This window comes from Gordionus sp. m RMFG-2023, chromosome 5 (genome assembly GCF_954871325.1).
Source record: "Gordionus sp. m RMFG-2023 chromosome 5, tfGorSpeb1-WG-v2, whole genome shotgun sequence".
Taxonomy (NCBI): Eukaryota; Metazoa; Nematomorpha; class Gordioida; order Chordodea; family Parachordodidae; genus Gordionus; species Gordionus sp. m RMFG-2023.
The window spans coordinates 208,454-225,265 of NC_088779.1; the positions used below are offsets into that span (position 1 = coordinate 208,454).

A 16,812-nucleotide genomic window follows, 5' to 3' on the forward strand; every position below is an offset into this window, starting at 1 on the left:
CAGAACTGCTACCATAAGGCATATTTAGAAATAAATTAACTTCAACATTAAAAGCTATCCAATATTTACCCATACAAACCATCTTTTATCTAATAATAAGATATCAATCAAAATGTGATGGTATATAGATGATACATTAAAAAGCTGCTCGCATTACATGGTCATTAACAGGCAATAGACATAATAAACTTATGAAAACCTAGGTCTAAAAATAAATCCTCTTAAAATTGTGTATTGTCTTAACAGCAATGAATGGATAGATTTGTATCAAATTATATATATAACAGCCATTATTTTTACATTCAATTTTTCTAGGCTTAAGATCCTCCTAAAAAATTGTTCTACACATATTCCTACTCGCACACATTATATTAGCTTCATATTGAAAATATAAATACTTAATATTTCATTATTATTTTCGCCGTTATTTCTATTTCTATTTATAAAATTAAATATTATATATTTTAATCAATTCATTTTTAAATATATCTGAAAAAATTAATTATATTGGGATAATACTAACAGGAAAATTAGGGCTTGAGAGTAGCTTAATAAAATCGTATAATTCTACACTAAAAATGACAAATTAATCTATAACAAATTTTTTTCACTGGATTTATTATAGTGAATATAATAATATCAATAAAACCTGATTAAAATCGAATTATTTATTCATAAATTATATTTTATGCAGCCATTTAATAAATTATGTTTAAATCATGAATTCTTTTTCAGATCCAAATGTCATGATTTGTAGGCGTGAGAGTAAGTCACCTTTAATTTATATAACTTATTATAAAAAAAAATCATTATTATTAATTATTTCAGGCATTAACTTCACCTGTGAAAATGAAGGTATTATTTATTGGATTAAGAATAAAATATTACATTAAATTGAAATTATTTTTAATTTATAGATGGTGATATTATAAACATTGCAAAAGGTTTATCAAATATAAGTTACCTTTTAAATTAATCTCACAAATTAAATAATTATAACATATTTTTTCAAAAGTATTATATCAATTATGCTTAATTTTTATTTTTATTATTAAAGAAAATGTTTCCAGTTTTATAAAAAGTAATATTTATATGTTAAATTATCAAAGAAACCTTTTTTATATTTCTTATAGATTATCTCAAGCACACTGATCATTACATTCTATGTATGTTATTTTCATAAATTTAAAAGAAATTTATTTAATATATATTTAAAAATATTTCAAGCTCCAAATTTGATGATTGGAATTAGTAAATTTAGAAATTATAAAAATTATAATTAAATAATTAGGATTAGGAAGATATGAAAACCTTACTCTTAATCTAGGTATAAAAATTTTAGGAAATAAAATTTTATATTAAATTTTAATATATTAGTACAAGAAACGAAACCTAAAGGTAAAATTCTGAACGAATTTGTTAATTTTTTTTATATCTAATCAAAATAGACATTTTCTAAAAACTCAAAATATAGAATATTTACACATTTTAAAATAAACTATTAAATAATCAAGGTTAAAAATATTAAAATTTTTAATTTTATTTATTAAAAAATAGTTTTCCTATTAAATTTCTATTATAAAATAAGAAAAGGCGATATATTTATGAGAATATCAAACATTATTTATATTTTAAAAATACAAAATTTTTTGCCTGTAGACTGGAGTCCTACCTTATTTTCATTCAACATTCATGTTTTAAAATATAAAATATATAAAATGATCTTTAATTTACAAATGTTTAAAAATAAAATATTTAAAATAATATTGAATTTGGAAATGTTTCAAAATAAAATATTTAAAATAATATTGAATTTGGAAATGTTTTTTTTAAATTCTATTTTTTATTAAAATTTATATACAAATATGATAAAATATTATTATTTAAAAATTAACATTTTATTATAGAGAATATGATAAAATATGTCATATATTAGTTTAAGTTAAAAAAAAAGAAGATTGATACAAATGTATATTTTTATAAAAAGAAAAAATAATATCAAATGGTCGGGCCATGATGTTTTAAATATTTGATAATTAGATCTAATTATAGACGCGGCGATTTTCTGCTTGAGTTTGTAAAATGAAGAAAGGTATGATTTTTTTATTGATTTGGAAATTTTTTATAGATCTAAAGCTGCTTGTCCAAAAGTGCAGGTTGATGTAGCTGCGATAGGAAAGTGGTTATCACACATTAGGTGTGAGTATTTTATATTTTTTAGAGATTCGGCTCTGTTAAGGGGATCATGGGAATTATTAGATGGAGCCGATCAATGCAGGTAAAATCACACATTAAAGGCCTTCCCGTGAAAAAAGGTACAACGGTTTTGCAGTCAAGGCTTATCTATAAAGGATATAGGTTCTAAAATACAGGGAAAATTGTCTTTATTTAAAAAGTAAGCTATTATTGCATTTATTTTATCATGTCGGCTGATTTTTGATATAAATTTATACTGGAAAGCGTGTCTCCCATACGCGTCTGCCGATTGCTTGCATTCAATGCAAATATAATGGTTTAGGAAAGGTACGCCCAAGCTTAAATTGATTGCATAACGAAAAGCGTCGTTATCTATTAGCTGGTTATTTAAAATACTGGGATATGAATCTAACCATTCATGGCCAGAGTTGTTGAAATTAAGAGATCTTAGGAGGGATTTATATTGGTGATCATCGCTCAAGAGAGGTAAACTAAGGAACGAGATACCAATCCTTGATTCCAATCTTTTTGTTGAGATTTGTGGTATTAAAAGGGCGTTTTTGAGAATGTAGTATGCTTGGATAGGTAATTTTTTAAGACAGATAGTTTGGGGAATAGTGATTGAAGGTGATGATTTAAAAAATTAAAACTCTGCACCTCCCAATGGGGCTCCTAATATACTGAAATATTGTAAAAGGGTGTCCGTCTAAAGTTATCTAATATGGTGTCTGTTAAAGGCGGAGAAGAATAAATTTCGCATTTATTTATATTTAAGGATAAATTAAGTTCATCAAAGTGTTTGTTGATTAGACCTAGACAATTCTGGATTGAAGAAATGGTCCTCGATATAGTAGAATCGTCAAGGTAAAACATGTTGATTGAGTTTGCATGAAAGAGCAATATTACTTATTAGATGTTTAAGAGTATAGCAAAAAAAGTAGTGGTCCTAAGGGGTCACCCTGTTAGAGGTCTTCTGCAGAATTAATAATATAATCATTAAATTTGAGTAAGGAAGGAATGCCATAGCTAAGATGGATGTTATAATGGTAGTCAGGGAATGTTTCCAAGAAAGTATCGACAATTTTATTCCTATTAATTGAATATGTCTAAATTTGCTATATAATCTTCAGGTTTGAGGTTGGATAAAACTAGTCGACTGCAATGGATTGCGGCTTCACAGCCTCCTTTTTACCCAAATCACACTTGGTAAGGAGCTAAGCTTAAGGTTATTGTAGATTTGAGTCGATTACAAATAATTTTTGAACTGGTTAGTCGTTAAAAAATTCCAATAGCTATTGGGCGCACTTGATTTTCAGCTTGCACCAAAGATTATTGCTAGTTTATGTGGTAATTTCCCGTTATTAATATTAAAAATTTTAGTTAAAGAATGTATTAGAAATTCTAAACTGTCTAAACCCAAGAGGTCAATAATAATGAGGGTAATCCAGTCCTGGAGCAGAATCGTTTGGAAAAGATTTAGTAGTGGTTATGACTTCTCCGGGAGTGATATTTATCTTTGAATTTATTATAGGCAGTATTTGAGGAGTGTATTTGGGGCTCAGATGTTTTTCTAAAAGTTGATTTCTTGTACTGATATTATCGGGTGCCAACGTATTTGCGTTAGCAAGAGCTCGGAGAGCTCCTTTTAAATTGAAATTATTCTTATTATATATTAGTTTGTGTGAAGGGTTATTTAAAGTCTTTTTAGCAGGATCGTTGATATTTGGTGTAAATTTTTCAAAATTAAGATCAAAGTTTTCAATTCTTTCTTTGATGTTTTGGCATAGTGGGATTGGATTATCTTTTGGTGGATTTGATAATATTAATGTTGGGAAATATATCAATTTTCTCCAATGATCTTCTGGATTTTGTAAAATATTATTAATAATTTTGATATAAAAAGGATAAATTAATTTAAGGGCTGCTTTTGGGATTCGTGATATGGTAGGGCTAAAATAGCTTGTTAGAAATTTTGGGTATTCCAAATCAGGATTGGATAATTTTTTATGAAGGTCTTTTCCTGTGTTGGATTTTCATTTGGTGGATTAAATAATTGATAGTCATTTGGGGTTAAAATTAAAGGTGGTGGTGAAATATCAGGTAAGATGCTAAGTGATGAAGGTTTAAGCAGGGAGGCTGGAGGTTTATTACTACCTGGGCATCTTGAAGTGAGTGGTCCATGGATGGTTATTAAATTGTTATTTTTTATGTTAATAATTCTAAAGCAATATGAGCAAGTTCTCCTATTGCTCATGTTCTAGTTTTGTGATGTAGTTGGGTTATCTGAATTGCCTTTATAATGATCCAAGTAGGAAATTGTGATAATATTGTTGTAGTTTATAACTATTTTCTTGGCATCATCGTTTTTTATTACATTCGTTTATAGGTTTTTTCAAGAGGTTGATTTCATAATAATCCATGACAGTATTCAATAGGATTTATTATTTTCTATAATAAATAAAATAAAAAATTTATCCCAAATTATGAAAATTTTTAGAAAAATATTGAATTATTTGGGAAAAGTATCATGTAATTTAGTTTTATTTATAAAAATGTTTCAATCATTATAAGAAAATGATAAATATATATTAATAGATTAAACTATAAAAAAATTTTAAAAGTAAACAAATTGCGATCATAAATATATTTCGTACACACTCATTAATTATGTTATAAAAAAATAGATATATATACTGTGTCCAATACATTGTGAATATATGGAGGAGGAGAACGTTAGAAACTAGATATTAATTCAACTTCAGACTTTGCTAAATGTTAAATGAGTATTTATGTGAACTAAAATGGCTTTAGGAGAATTGATAGTTATTGATATAATCATAAAATGAGGATAAAACCAAGGTTGTGAAAAAATTTAAGTAGATTTGTTTTGAACCCGGGTTTGTACTAAATCAGCTCAGGCTAAGGAGTTGAATTTTATGTAGAAAAAATTTTTATATATCATTTATTTTTATTAGAAATTCAATTTTATATAATAGAGTAAATATATGACATTACTTATTATTGATAAGAAAAAATATAATAGGACGCTTCTTTTATAAACCATGACGTAAGGAGAAAAAGGGAAGGGAAGGGGGGTATTTAGCAAATATCATATTTAGATGAGAAATATAAAAGAAAATCCTAAACAAACCGTCTAAGTAAATATTTATGTAGAACATCTTAAACGAATATAAATATAAATTACTTTACATAAACTAAAAGTACGAATGACGATATTTTTTTTTCTTTTGCAATTACTGTTAAACATACTTTATTTGGTTTATAGGTTTTTTCGCATAATTTATATAATATGTTTTATGTGTCTTATATATTATTATAGTAAATATTACAATAGGACCAATGAATTCAAGTATTTTTATTTTAATTACCCGCATTCATTATTATATATCTATCTTTAAAAATTTTTTAATTATAATACATCTTTAAAAATTTGTAAAAATAAAGCTACCTCTCAAAAACTAATAGGTATTAATAAATATCTTAAAAAATAAATTAATATTTTTTTTGCCTTATCGGATATGAATCTATTTTAGATAGAATCATTGTCATTTGGATAAAAAATATGAGCTTTCTTAATATCTCTATATCATTTATTGAGGGCGATTTACAAATTTTAAAAATCTGATTTTACTGTCAATTTCGATAGGAACTTTTGTATATTTTTTAATTTATATTAAATATACGATTAAATTATGTCTAGTTAAAAAGTTCATAATGGAATTGTCTAAAATTCGTAATTTCGGTTCTCTGTAAAATCAAAAAAATTGTATATTAAATTTTATAAATTTAAAAATAATATCACACATATTATATTTTTTAAAAAGGCCCCAATATGTTTTTAAATTATCGATTCATTTAAAACAACATTTTTCGTCCCCAATATAATTGTAAAATGGACTCTATATAAAAGTTAAAAATATAATCGCTAAAACAGGTTCAATCGAACATTGGCCTACCTATTCTAAAATTAAAAAATGACTTTGATTCTCAAAAATAAATCAATTTCTTGGCGGCACATTGGCAGTTAAAAGATTTTTAAAACTATATATATAATTTATTTTAATATTCACATATAGAAGGTCTAAATGGTACCCTTGTAATATCTTTAGGTAATCTTGATTAGATCTATATAAATAAACTATTTTAATTTAATTAGCTATAATTATTATAATTAACTATCTATTTATTATAATTCATATTTAACCATTTAAAATTATTTTTATTTGTTATTTATCATTTATTTAATATTTTTAAACTATTAATACATTCAAATTATAATTCAAATTTTCAACAAGCATTTAAAAAAAAAACAATATTATTTTTAGGACGAGTCAAAAGGTTTCGTGGGCCAGGTATATAATATTATATATAATAGAAATAAAATCTTAAATTTAAATATATTTTAGTCTCCAAATCGATCCTCATAATATCCTCTAAAGGTAAAATAATATAAATATCCAATTATTATTATTTTAAAAAAATTAAATTTTAGACGCTAAATCATGTCATCTCGAGCATAATGGTATATCAAAATAATCATTTGTATTTGACCAATTTAAAATTGCTTATAATTTTAGTAATATGAATACATATGATTGCATTTATAAATATATTATATTTTTGAAAAATGGAGTCTATCTACTTCCAAGTTTTTAAAATCAATATAAATAAATCTGTATATTACCTAGTTTTTCAATAGTTTCCATACAAAACTTCATTTCAAAGTTTTCTACATTTTTATTGAATAATATTTAAGATATAAATTTTTAACAATTTTTAAAGTTGGTTTCCTTTACTCCCAACAAAAATTATAATTTATTATTATTAATATAAAAACCTAAATATTTCAAATAAAATTATTTTATATTCCTTCCGCTTTCTACATAATTTATTGCCCCATACAATTTATATATTCATGGGGCACTTTTCATATCTTTTCTATAAAAAAGAACCAAAAAATATTAAATATTAAAATTGAATAATAAAGCTTTCATTTACCTTGTAATTGCCATAACCTTAACTTAGTGATATAAAAATCGTCAAATTTTAATTATAAAATACTACCTAAGACTTCATATTCTTTATTATTTACCGAATGGCATAATATGAGAAATTAAACAAATAATGATGGAATTACTTGTTTTATTTATTTCGCATCAGAATTCTGACACCAAAATAAAAGGCAATGCAGTAATTTTTTGTTTTAAAAATCTCTTTAGGTTTTGTGAATTCACATATTTCTCTTTTATAAAACTATTTACAAAATTCCAATCACTCCATTTTGATATTTTAATATGCAAGAATCTAAAGGATAAATTAATTATTAATTGATGGAACCTAAAAAGTAAAGTTCACGTTGAACCCAGATATTTAAAACTGTAGAAACACTTTAATAGTATTTCGGAAATATTAATCTTTTAACTCAGTTTAAATATAATATTTTATTATCTCATTCGTTGCTTTTCTATTATTTAAAGAGTTACACTATGATTTTGAAAATCCCTATACTTGTCAGCTTTAATAAAATTGACATAAGATTTTAATATCAATTACATGTCCAATGAAATCCAAACTACTTATTTAAAAATAGATTTTAATAAAAAAGTATCTGCATTAGATCAATATGAAAAGCGGTATGAAATTCTAAGTTGTACAATGTTTGATGCATAGATTAATTATAAAAAAAATTATAATAAATAATTAATTAATTATTAATTATGTCACTTATTATGGTATCTCAAATAATCATTTTCATTGGGAAAACCTATATAAAGGGCATTTTATACATGATTTTGGGGGCATAATCAGTGCAGTAGACAAGGGTCACCCATTTAACAGTAATTCTATTTTTATCGCACGTTTAATTATTAATGGATGACGGTAGTATATCATTTTGATTGTGCATAGATAGATAGAAATAGATATGCTGGTGATTTAGCTCTAATATTGGCAGGAATTCTAGAGAAATATGTATCAGTAAAATTGTGTTTAATTTTTTGTAGAGATTTCAGTAGGAGAAATTATATTTTTTTATATTTGGGTTACTTTGTGATGAAATAAATTCTAACAGGCAAGAAAAACGATATAAAGGAACTGTTGTTAGTTATTATTTTTGTGTTTGTATAAAATTTATTTTAAAATATTTTATCGTTTCACAAATATGCTAGAGATCCAAAATATTTATATCCACATCACAAACGATGAAAGTTTCATTTTAATCGGTTGTTCCAATGATAATTTTTAAATCGAATATTGAATAATTCCGATTAATTAATGAAAAATGATTATGTTTTTAGAGTTTTATTTGCATAATTCAGTTTTATTAATATATAAATGTAAGCGTTTAGTTGTTTTATAAATCAGTTATTGTTGCTTTAATTAAGTTAACGAATATAACTTAAATCTAATAAAAATAATTAATAAATTTAAAAAGACATTCTTATAGTTGTTTAGACTTCTTTGACTTTGTTTAAGTGAGTCACCATGAGCTAAATCCCACCTAAATCTGCTAATCATTTTTCATATATTAGTTTTCTCAGAGAATTCTTACTTATTCCTAAAATAGACCTTATTCTAATTATTTGGTAAGACTAGAACATTTTTTAAAAAAGTGGTTTAAAATATTTTAATGACAATAAAAATTCCTATTTTCTAAGAAGGGAAACAATTTAATTATAAATATATTTATTCATGCTTTTATCCATTTTTGTCCTTTTTTCACCAAATTATATTTTTCTTGGAATTCGATAATTTTTATTACATTTATCATTCCTCTTAAATTTCATATCTATGTATAGTTTAACTAAAACCTTTAAAAATTATAAATTAGCATTTGATAATTAATATTAATCTAAAAATTTATTATAATAAACTCAAATCGAAATATTATTACAATTTTTTTAATCATGCTTTTTAAAAAAAATGCATTTGCCCTCCTATAATATCTTGTGTTTTGATGGTTTGAGTAAATAATTCTTTTTTATATTTTATTACATCCAATTTATTTTAATTTATTAATTTTGGAATATATAGATTTACTATTCATAATTAAAATAAAGTGTCATTTATATTATTTTATTTAACTATTATATTATTTTGTTGATAGGTTATGATTTAATGAAAGGTATCCTGCTGATATTTTCTCTTTATACATATTATTTTTTAAATAAGCGAATTTAAAAAGATTCATTGAAGGGTAATTTTTAAAAATGGAGTTATGTTTAGTGGAATATTTTTTTAAATTAATAGAAGTGAACAAAATAAAATTATTTTTAAAAAAATCTTTATTAATACTTAATCAACGAATTTTTTGCTCATAAGTATAATAAAATTTAGTTTGTATTTCGTTATTATCTATTTTATTTATATTTTGTCAAAACCCTGTTTAGTTTCAGAAGTCATAATTTGTAGTCTTGATAAGAGTAAGCCATTTATAATTTAAATTACTTAATATAAATATTAAAAACAATAACTTCAGATATCACTTGCCAAAAAAGAGGTATTTATTTATTATAATAATTTACATTCAATGGCAATCAATATAATATAATTTTTTAGACGAAAATAATATAATAATCAACTCAGGTTACAAATAAATTAATTAATTAATATTAGTTGCTGCATGTATTGCTTATTTACTTCAAATATTACATTCTCTAATAATTTTTTTAGAAATTCATAATATCATGTTACCAATTAATAATTACATATTTAATTATATATATATATCTGTGTGTCACAACGGACAGTGGGAGATTTTAGAATAAATTATCCGCCTCTAGGGAGCGAACCATATTTTTCACTCCTAGAAAACTTATAAATATGTTGGTGTTCTTATATTGTTTTATTAAAAAGTAATATCTTGTCGAAAAATATGGCATATCAAATTTAATTAGTTATTTTTTAGACACCTGATTTTTTTTAAAAATTATGTCAATCATGACTAATGACTTAATGCCTAAAACAAAAGCAGCTTTAAGATGAAGAAAATTGATCATTTATTTATTATATATCTATTACCCTATAAAAATTAATGATAAAAAACAAACAAATATAAAACAAATAAAGTGTTTTATATCATAACATAACATTTTATTTTATTTTTTTTTAAAGTGTAGAGAGATTTTATTTGCAAATTATGAATCTATTTATCATAGTTGGGTAATTTGTCATAGATGTCAATAATAATTGCTTAATATCTCTCAATACAGCTAATTCTACAAACGTGTGCCAAAAATAATCCGCTAGAATTTTGAGGCGATTTAATTTATCTTCTTTATAATTAGACTAGTTTTTAAGAAAAATATACGAAAGCGTATAATTTACGGCTAAGAATTAAAAAATCAAACAATTATCAAGCTAAACTATTCACAATATTATAACAAGAAGTTTGATAAAATTAAATCTAAAAAGACTAAAAAAATTAAAAGCTGCTTATAAAATTTTTAACAATACTATTAACAAAAAATAAAGATTTTTAATATGATTACCAAGAAAGAATTTCGAACAATATTTATTTTAAAATTTAACTTAAAAAAAATACCAATGTTTATGAAAATAAATTGACACTTTTTATTTAAGTATTATAGAATAAAAAATTTTCTTAATAAATAGTTACATGCTAAAAAGCTACCCTTTTTAAATGGTAAATAGTTACAGTTAAGGATTAACATCACTAACATCTATTGTTAAATATTTTTCATTCTAAAGATAGAATTGATAATTAATTTGAAAATTGTAATACTCTGATGAGAATTGATATGCCATAATTTATAGTAACACTTAAATTTATTATTAATAATTGTCAAAATATAGTAGCCTTTTAAAAAATATATAATAATCTGTTCTTAAAACATTGAAAAAAAAAAATAATATAGTTACACATAATAACAATTAATTTATTCGGCTTTTCTGTCATTTTGGCATGGTTTAGAAAAAATTGGTGCTGGCCTTTATATCATTTTTGCATGTTGTTGATGTCATCCTAAATAATTTTTTTATATTAATATATGGTATAAGTAATTTTTTTTAAACAAAATTTTACGAAATAAATATTAAAAGTTTTATAAAATTGTAATAAATGATATCATACTTCATATCAATATTATTCATTGCTGTAGGCTGGTTTTCTATATAATTTATCTGTAATAGAAGTGAACGATGATCATAGTGGTGTGGTTTGATAAATTTGTCTATGGCCAAGGCATGAACTAACGACGCACAGGTCTATGTACGAACATAGGCGTAGCCAGCGGGTATAAGGGATAATTCTCCTCCCTTTGTAAAAATAAACGCAAATATTATTTTAAGCTGATTTCCATCTTAAACAATTCCCTCCCCCCCTCTTCCTCATACATATAATTAATATATTACTTAAAACAATCATTTGAAATAAAAATAAATTAAAGTGAATAATTTTAAAAATTAATGAAATGTTTTATTTAAAAAAATGAAAAAAAATTATTCTTTAAAAAGTGCAATATAGCTAAAATACTGCAATATGGGAAATTAAACTAAAACAATTCATAGTAAAAACGAATCATGAGACTCATATTTATTCATTAAAAACAATAATCTAATACCTATCATTAAAAAATAATATAAAGATTATAAATCATAATTATCCATCTTCATATATTCTTCATCCCAAAAGTCCATTCTTTATTCTTTCCAGCTGACATCTTCTCCAATTAATCCCAAATCTCCAACAAAGGACTTTTCTTTAACAATCACCCATGTGTTGAGTACGTTTTTCTTCCTCCACTAGGAAAAACTCAATTCCCCTGTCAGAAAATAACTGACATTTTATGTATTAAATTAAATTTGTCTCTTATTTGTTCAACAGCTACAACATAAACCTTCAATAAAGTTTACGCTGTAACAAACCTAATAGCCCCTTCCTCCCTATAGCTAAATCTTGCATATAGTTTAGATGACGTAGAATGTGTTTTATAAAATTTCTATATATTAAAAAAATATATAATAATTTAGAATTCTTAAATGATACGTACGAGTACGACCATTATATAATAAGTAAGTTATTTACCCGATTATATAAATTTTATTAGTATAATCATACATTTAAAACTATTTTAAGTTCCAAATTTGGTGATTGGAATAAGTAAAAATTTATAAAAGATAATTTTTATATTATCTATTCTAATTTAAAATTCAGGCCTGGGAAGTGAAAACCTTACTATTAACATAGGTATGAATATTATAATAATTTATTTAATATCTTAAATGTTACCATAGAACAAGAAAATAAACCAAGAGGTACAAGAAATTATGCTTTATTAATTCAGTGAAAATTTTTTTAATTTTAACCAAGATTATCTTTTATAGTGTAACTGGCAAATATTTGTCGTTGTTTTAAATTAATACTGGCATAAAGTATTTTCCAAATACCCTATAATTGGAAATTTATCAGTCTTTATTCATTTTGGGGGGCTGAAAAAAATCATAAGCATGTTGTTCAAGAATCATTCTGTAATAACAGTAAAAGTAATACTACTTTAAATTTACTGAAAAAAAAATATCAAAATTTTCTATTTTTATAATTCAAAATAACATTTTAGGAATTATTAATTTTTAATTCTTGATAAAGGTTAAATTACATTTCTTTGCAACTGCACTAGGCAAAAATATTTGTGATACTGTATTAAAAAAAATAGCGGGTAGAGCTAGTCTTCAAAAGCTTTATTCAGATCAATATATTAAAAGGTTTTTCACAACTATGCTTATTATAATTGTAATTCTATAAACTAAGAAAAAAAAATACAGTAATTAAAAATTTTATTTAAAAAAAAAGATTTATTACAACAAAACTAAAAATTTCTTACTCTTTTTCTTTTACCCTGGGAATTTTTAAAAAAAAGAAATTCAAAAGACTCCTTTTATATTGAACATTATAATAGAATAATAAAACTGTGATCGTGAAAGTTATTTAAAGGTTAATTCTGACCTCAATTAAAGTTCAGATCTAATTTTTAAAGACATTTCCAGGATTACACATACAAAATACTAATATTAACAAAAGTGCCTCTCTATTTTCTAGCCATATCCTATTTTTAATATCTGTTTTTTTATAAATTTTTGAATAGCAAATAAATTTATATATAATTTTAAGAGTATTTTGCTTTTTTTGGCATTGGGTCATTATTTATTTGTATAAAAAATATATTATAACAAAATGACAATATACAACACAAATAAAATAATGGAAAATACAAAATAAATAAAAGCGAATATAATATTGTTAAAAAATTTTATAGCTACAACCAGTACATTAATTCAAAAAAGACCCCTAATGATCAAGAGAGATCAAATTAACAAACATAATTAGCCTTAAGAATGGCTATTGTGATTCCCTGCCTTTAAAAGACTTCACGAGACTCCTCGAAATCTTCCTGATTAGGAGACCCATGTTCTTAAAATTTTTTATCCAATACCATATGTTGTCAAAGTGGAATAAATGATTGGTACAAATATGTAATTAGAAGAATAAGCGCTGTATATGACGATCTTAAAATTTTGCGCTCTCTTCAGAATGTTCTTGTTCAAATTGGAAGGAGAGTTCGTGTCCAAACAAGAAAAATCCCATATTAGAAACTTCTTTGTGAACATGGAATTCGTGTGATTCCATCAGACGCCTACCATCTGGAAAGAAACATTAATGCAAGAAATATAATTTGATTGCATCAATGCAGCATATTGTTCATCAATATAACATTTGTCTCTTTTATATAGTAATAAGAAAGGAATGTTGAGGCTGTTATATAGAGCATAGATGAACTCATGGTTGTTCAAATGAATTATGAAATTACTAAATGGATTAAACATCTAAAAAATTTTATCCATGATAAGTTCAATGATGAATGATATCTAGCCAAAGGTGTTTTCACAATTAGTAGATCCCAATCCTTGTTTCAGAGATCGAAAGGTTGTGGAGGATTTTGACCACTTCGTGCTTGCTGTATTTAAAAGACATCATGGATTGATAGATGTTGGTCAGTTAATCTATGTGCCTGTATGTAGCTAGCAATAAACACAGATCTCATACCAAGACCACCATGTTTGGAAAGAAGGGTGACTTGATGCCAAGCCTTATATGTAGACTTGATGTTTAAGCAGTCACTAAGAATGACTCTTATTCTGGTTTCGAATCTCACTAGATGCTCCCTCTCTAATATTGGGCTCTATCGTAGGATATAAAGGATATTAGGGATATTAAAAAATTCGGAAAAATAAAGGCCTTGCGAACAGAGAGATAGGGAAGAATGTCGTAAATATTGCCAAGAAAAGAAGAACTCACAGACTTCTCACCAATGGGAAAGCTCAAATGCCATAAATTTTTCAAGGAGATATGCTTAAAATCAACTTTAAATAAAATTATAGTGATTTCGAATATTCGGGGGTTTTGGTTTGGTTAATTACAAGTACAAGACTGTCAGCGAAAAATTAACAATATTGACAGCTTGTTTCAACTATATATGACCCCATCATCAATATACGATAGCATAGATCTATAGGAGGCGAGTAATAATTTTTGATTTTAGTTATCAACAGACAAAATAATATGGAGCCCATGTGGTCTCCCTGATGAATACCTTCAGAAGATGATAAGACATAATGGCCAAATACAAAGAGGGTGGTTTCTTACAGGATAAATGGATTGGTAAAAACTGGGAAATTTAATAAATACTTTTCTGTGAATGCTATTTTACGTATTTTTTCAAAATTAATATTTTGTTAATACAATAAAGTCTATCAAATCACCAAATAATTTATAATTTTCTCGATCTATTCAATGTCCCTACTTTAAAAAAATATTTTTTTAAATTTCTTTCATATAATAAAAATAAGCAGATTAGAATAAATAACTAAATAATTGAAACAATGGAAATTAAAATATAATATAAATTATTATCATTTGCTTTATTACTAATACATTCAATCAAAGGGAAATTTGCACATAATTTATTTTATTTTCCCATTATTTTTAAATTTTAAATATAACACAGCCATTAGCATGAATATTTCCTATTAAATTGACTTCTTTCTTGTATGTCTTTAAAAATTATAAAAATGATACTTCTATCATGGTTTCATGCTATATATTTTTGTTTTTTTCATTTAATATATCGAAATTTTAGTAAAAGATACCAAAGATATTTTGTTATCGGGGACCCTATTTAATTCAAGTAGATTCATTTTTACTTATATAATTAGAAGGAAACAAGATTTATTACATCTTAAAAAAATTGAATAATTTGTATTTTTTTAAAATTATATAAACCCAAGCCAAGACAGAAGAATTACTACGTATATACTAAATTTAAAAAAAGAATATATTTATATATTTCATATATTCTAATAAACCATTAAAAAATTATTCTCAAATCTCATTAATTATTTCCATTTCTGTTAAATTTTAAAATTATAATTCTTTGAGTATATGAAAATAATTGCAAAAAATGTATTTATTGAATCTAGACCATTTGAATGGTACCTTAATAATATCTTTAGGTAAACAGGATTAAATATATAAAATATTACTATTATAAAACATTTGTTCGATTAATCTATTCTTCATTTGATATATTTTTTATAATACTAACATAACATCCAATTCTAATATAACTTAAATCAAATTTTTTTTTACCTATTATAAAATAACGACAATAGTCATAAATATATAGATTCTTACTCATTATTTCAATAAGGAAATTTAAAAGCAAACATAACATTTTCTTCTAAAATTTAGGAAAAACAGAAATATTTCGTGGGCGAGGTATATATATAATTTATAAACCTTAATAACACAATCTCTAATTATTTTAACAAAATTATAGTCTCCTGGTATATTGAAATTTTATCCTCAAAAGGTAAAAAATGTATGTTATGATATGATTTAAAAATTTTTATATTTTAGACGCTAGATCATATTTTCTACAGCATAATGGTATGTCAATAATATATTTTATATTTGGACTATATTGAATTTTTACAAAATATATATTCTTTAGTAAAAAAACAAAAAATATTATATATTCATAAATTTTTGATGGGAATATATGTATTTAGTATAGAGAAATTATTGAAATCTGAGTTGATATTCAGTTTATTTCTGCACCATTGTTTTATGTATTGCAAATTAAAAAATAATATATTTTTACGCAATATAAAATTATATATTATATTATATATTATTTTTTAGGGAACTCTACACGTAATAAATATTAAAACATATTACAAACCTTAACTATGATTTAGTAACATATCTGTTAATATAAATTCTAAAAATAAGTCATAATTTTGCTAAACAATTTATTTCTTTTATTTTTTGAATTTAATATTTTTATGTTTTATTTATTAAATTTTAAAAAATAGCATTAAAATAATATGTAAAAAAAACATGTAAACAATTGAAAACAAGACAAATATAAACACATATTAAAAATATTTAAAAAAAACATATAAGAAGAGGGGGAAGGAAAGAGGTCTCATACTAAGATAGTTGCCTCGGATCACGGTGATTGTAACATTTTAAAATAGAAACTATTGAGATAAAGTGAAAATTCTTTCGGCTGTAAT

The 16,812-nt window shown here is 23.9% G+C and overlaps 1 protein-coding gene and 1 long non-coding RNA gene across 2 annotated transcripts; both read left to right on the top strand.

The window, feature by feature from the left end:
• Positions 1-637: 637 nt before the first annotated feature.
• Positions 638-12,351, top strand: LOC135929725 (uncharacterized). Its single transcript, XM_065466429.1, has 18 exons — positions 638-765; positions 829-855; positions 918-944; positions 1,058-1,081; positions 1,134-1,166; positions 1,228-1,251; positions 1,292-1,327; positions 1,378-1,398; positions 5,537-5,566; positions 5,662-5,682; positions 6,294-6,326; positions 6,543-6,569; positions 6,624-6,656; positions 6,710-6,739; positions 9,695-9,715; positions 9,775-9,801; positions 12,208-12,249; positions 12,314-12,351. The coding sequence occupies exons 1-18, from the start codon at positions 720-722 to the stop codon at positions 12,349-12,351; spliced, it is 540 nt and encodes a 179-aa protein (XP_065322501.1). The 5' UTR covers positions 638-719.
• Positions 12,352-12,466: 115 nt separating this feature from the next.
• LOC135929620 (uncharacterized) lies at positions 12,467-16,181 on the top strand. The gene is made up of 4 exons (XR_010572619.1): positions 12,467-12,492; positions 15,983-16,009; positions 16,071-16,103; positions 16,151-16,181. It is a non-coding gene; the product is annotated as an uncharacterized LOC135929620 (long non-coding RNA).
• Positions 16,182-16,812: the final 631 nt, after the last annotated feature.

Excerpts from the sequence above, each read along its gene's own strand:
- LOC135929725 (XM_065466429.1), top strand. The coding sequence starts at position 720 with ATGAATTCTTTTTCAGATCCAAATGTCATGATTTGTAGGCGTGAGA. Across the intron at positions 1,167-1,227 it reads CACTGATCATTACATTCTAT|CTCCAAATTTGATGATTGGA; the intron begins GTATGTTATTTT and ends AAATATTTCAAG. Across the intron at positions 1,328-1,377 it reads AAACCTTACTCTTAATCTAG|TACAAGAAACGAAACCTAAA; the intron begins GTATAAAAATTT and ends TTAATATATTAG.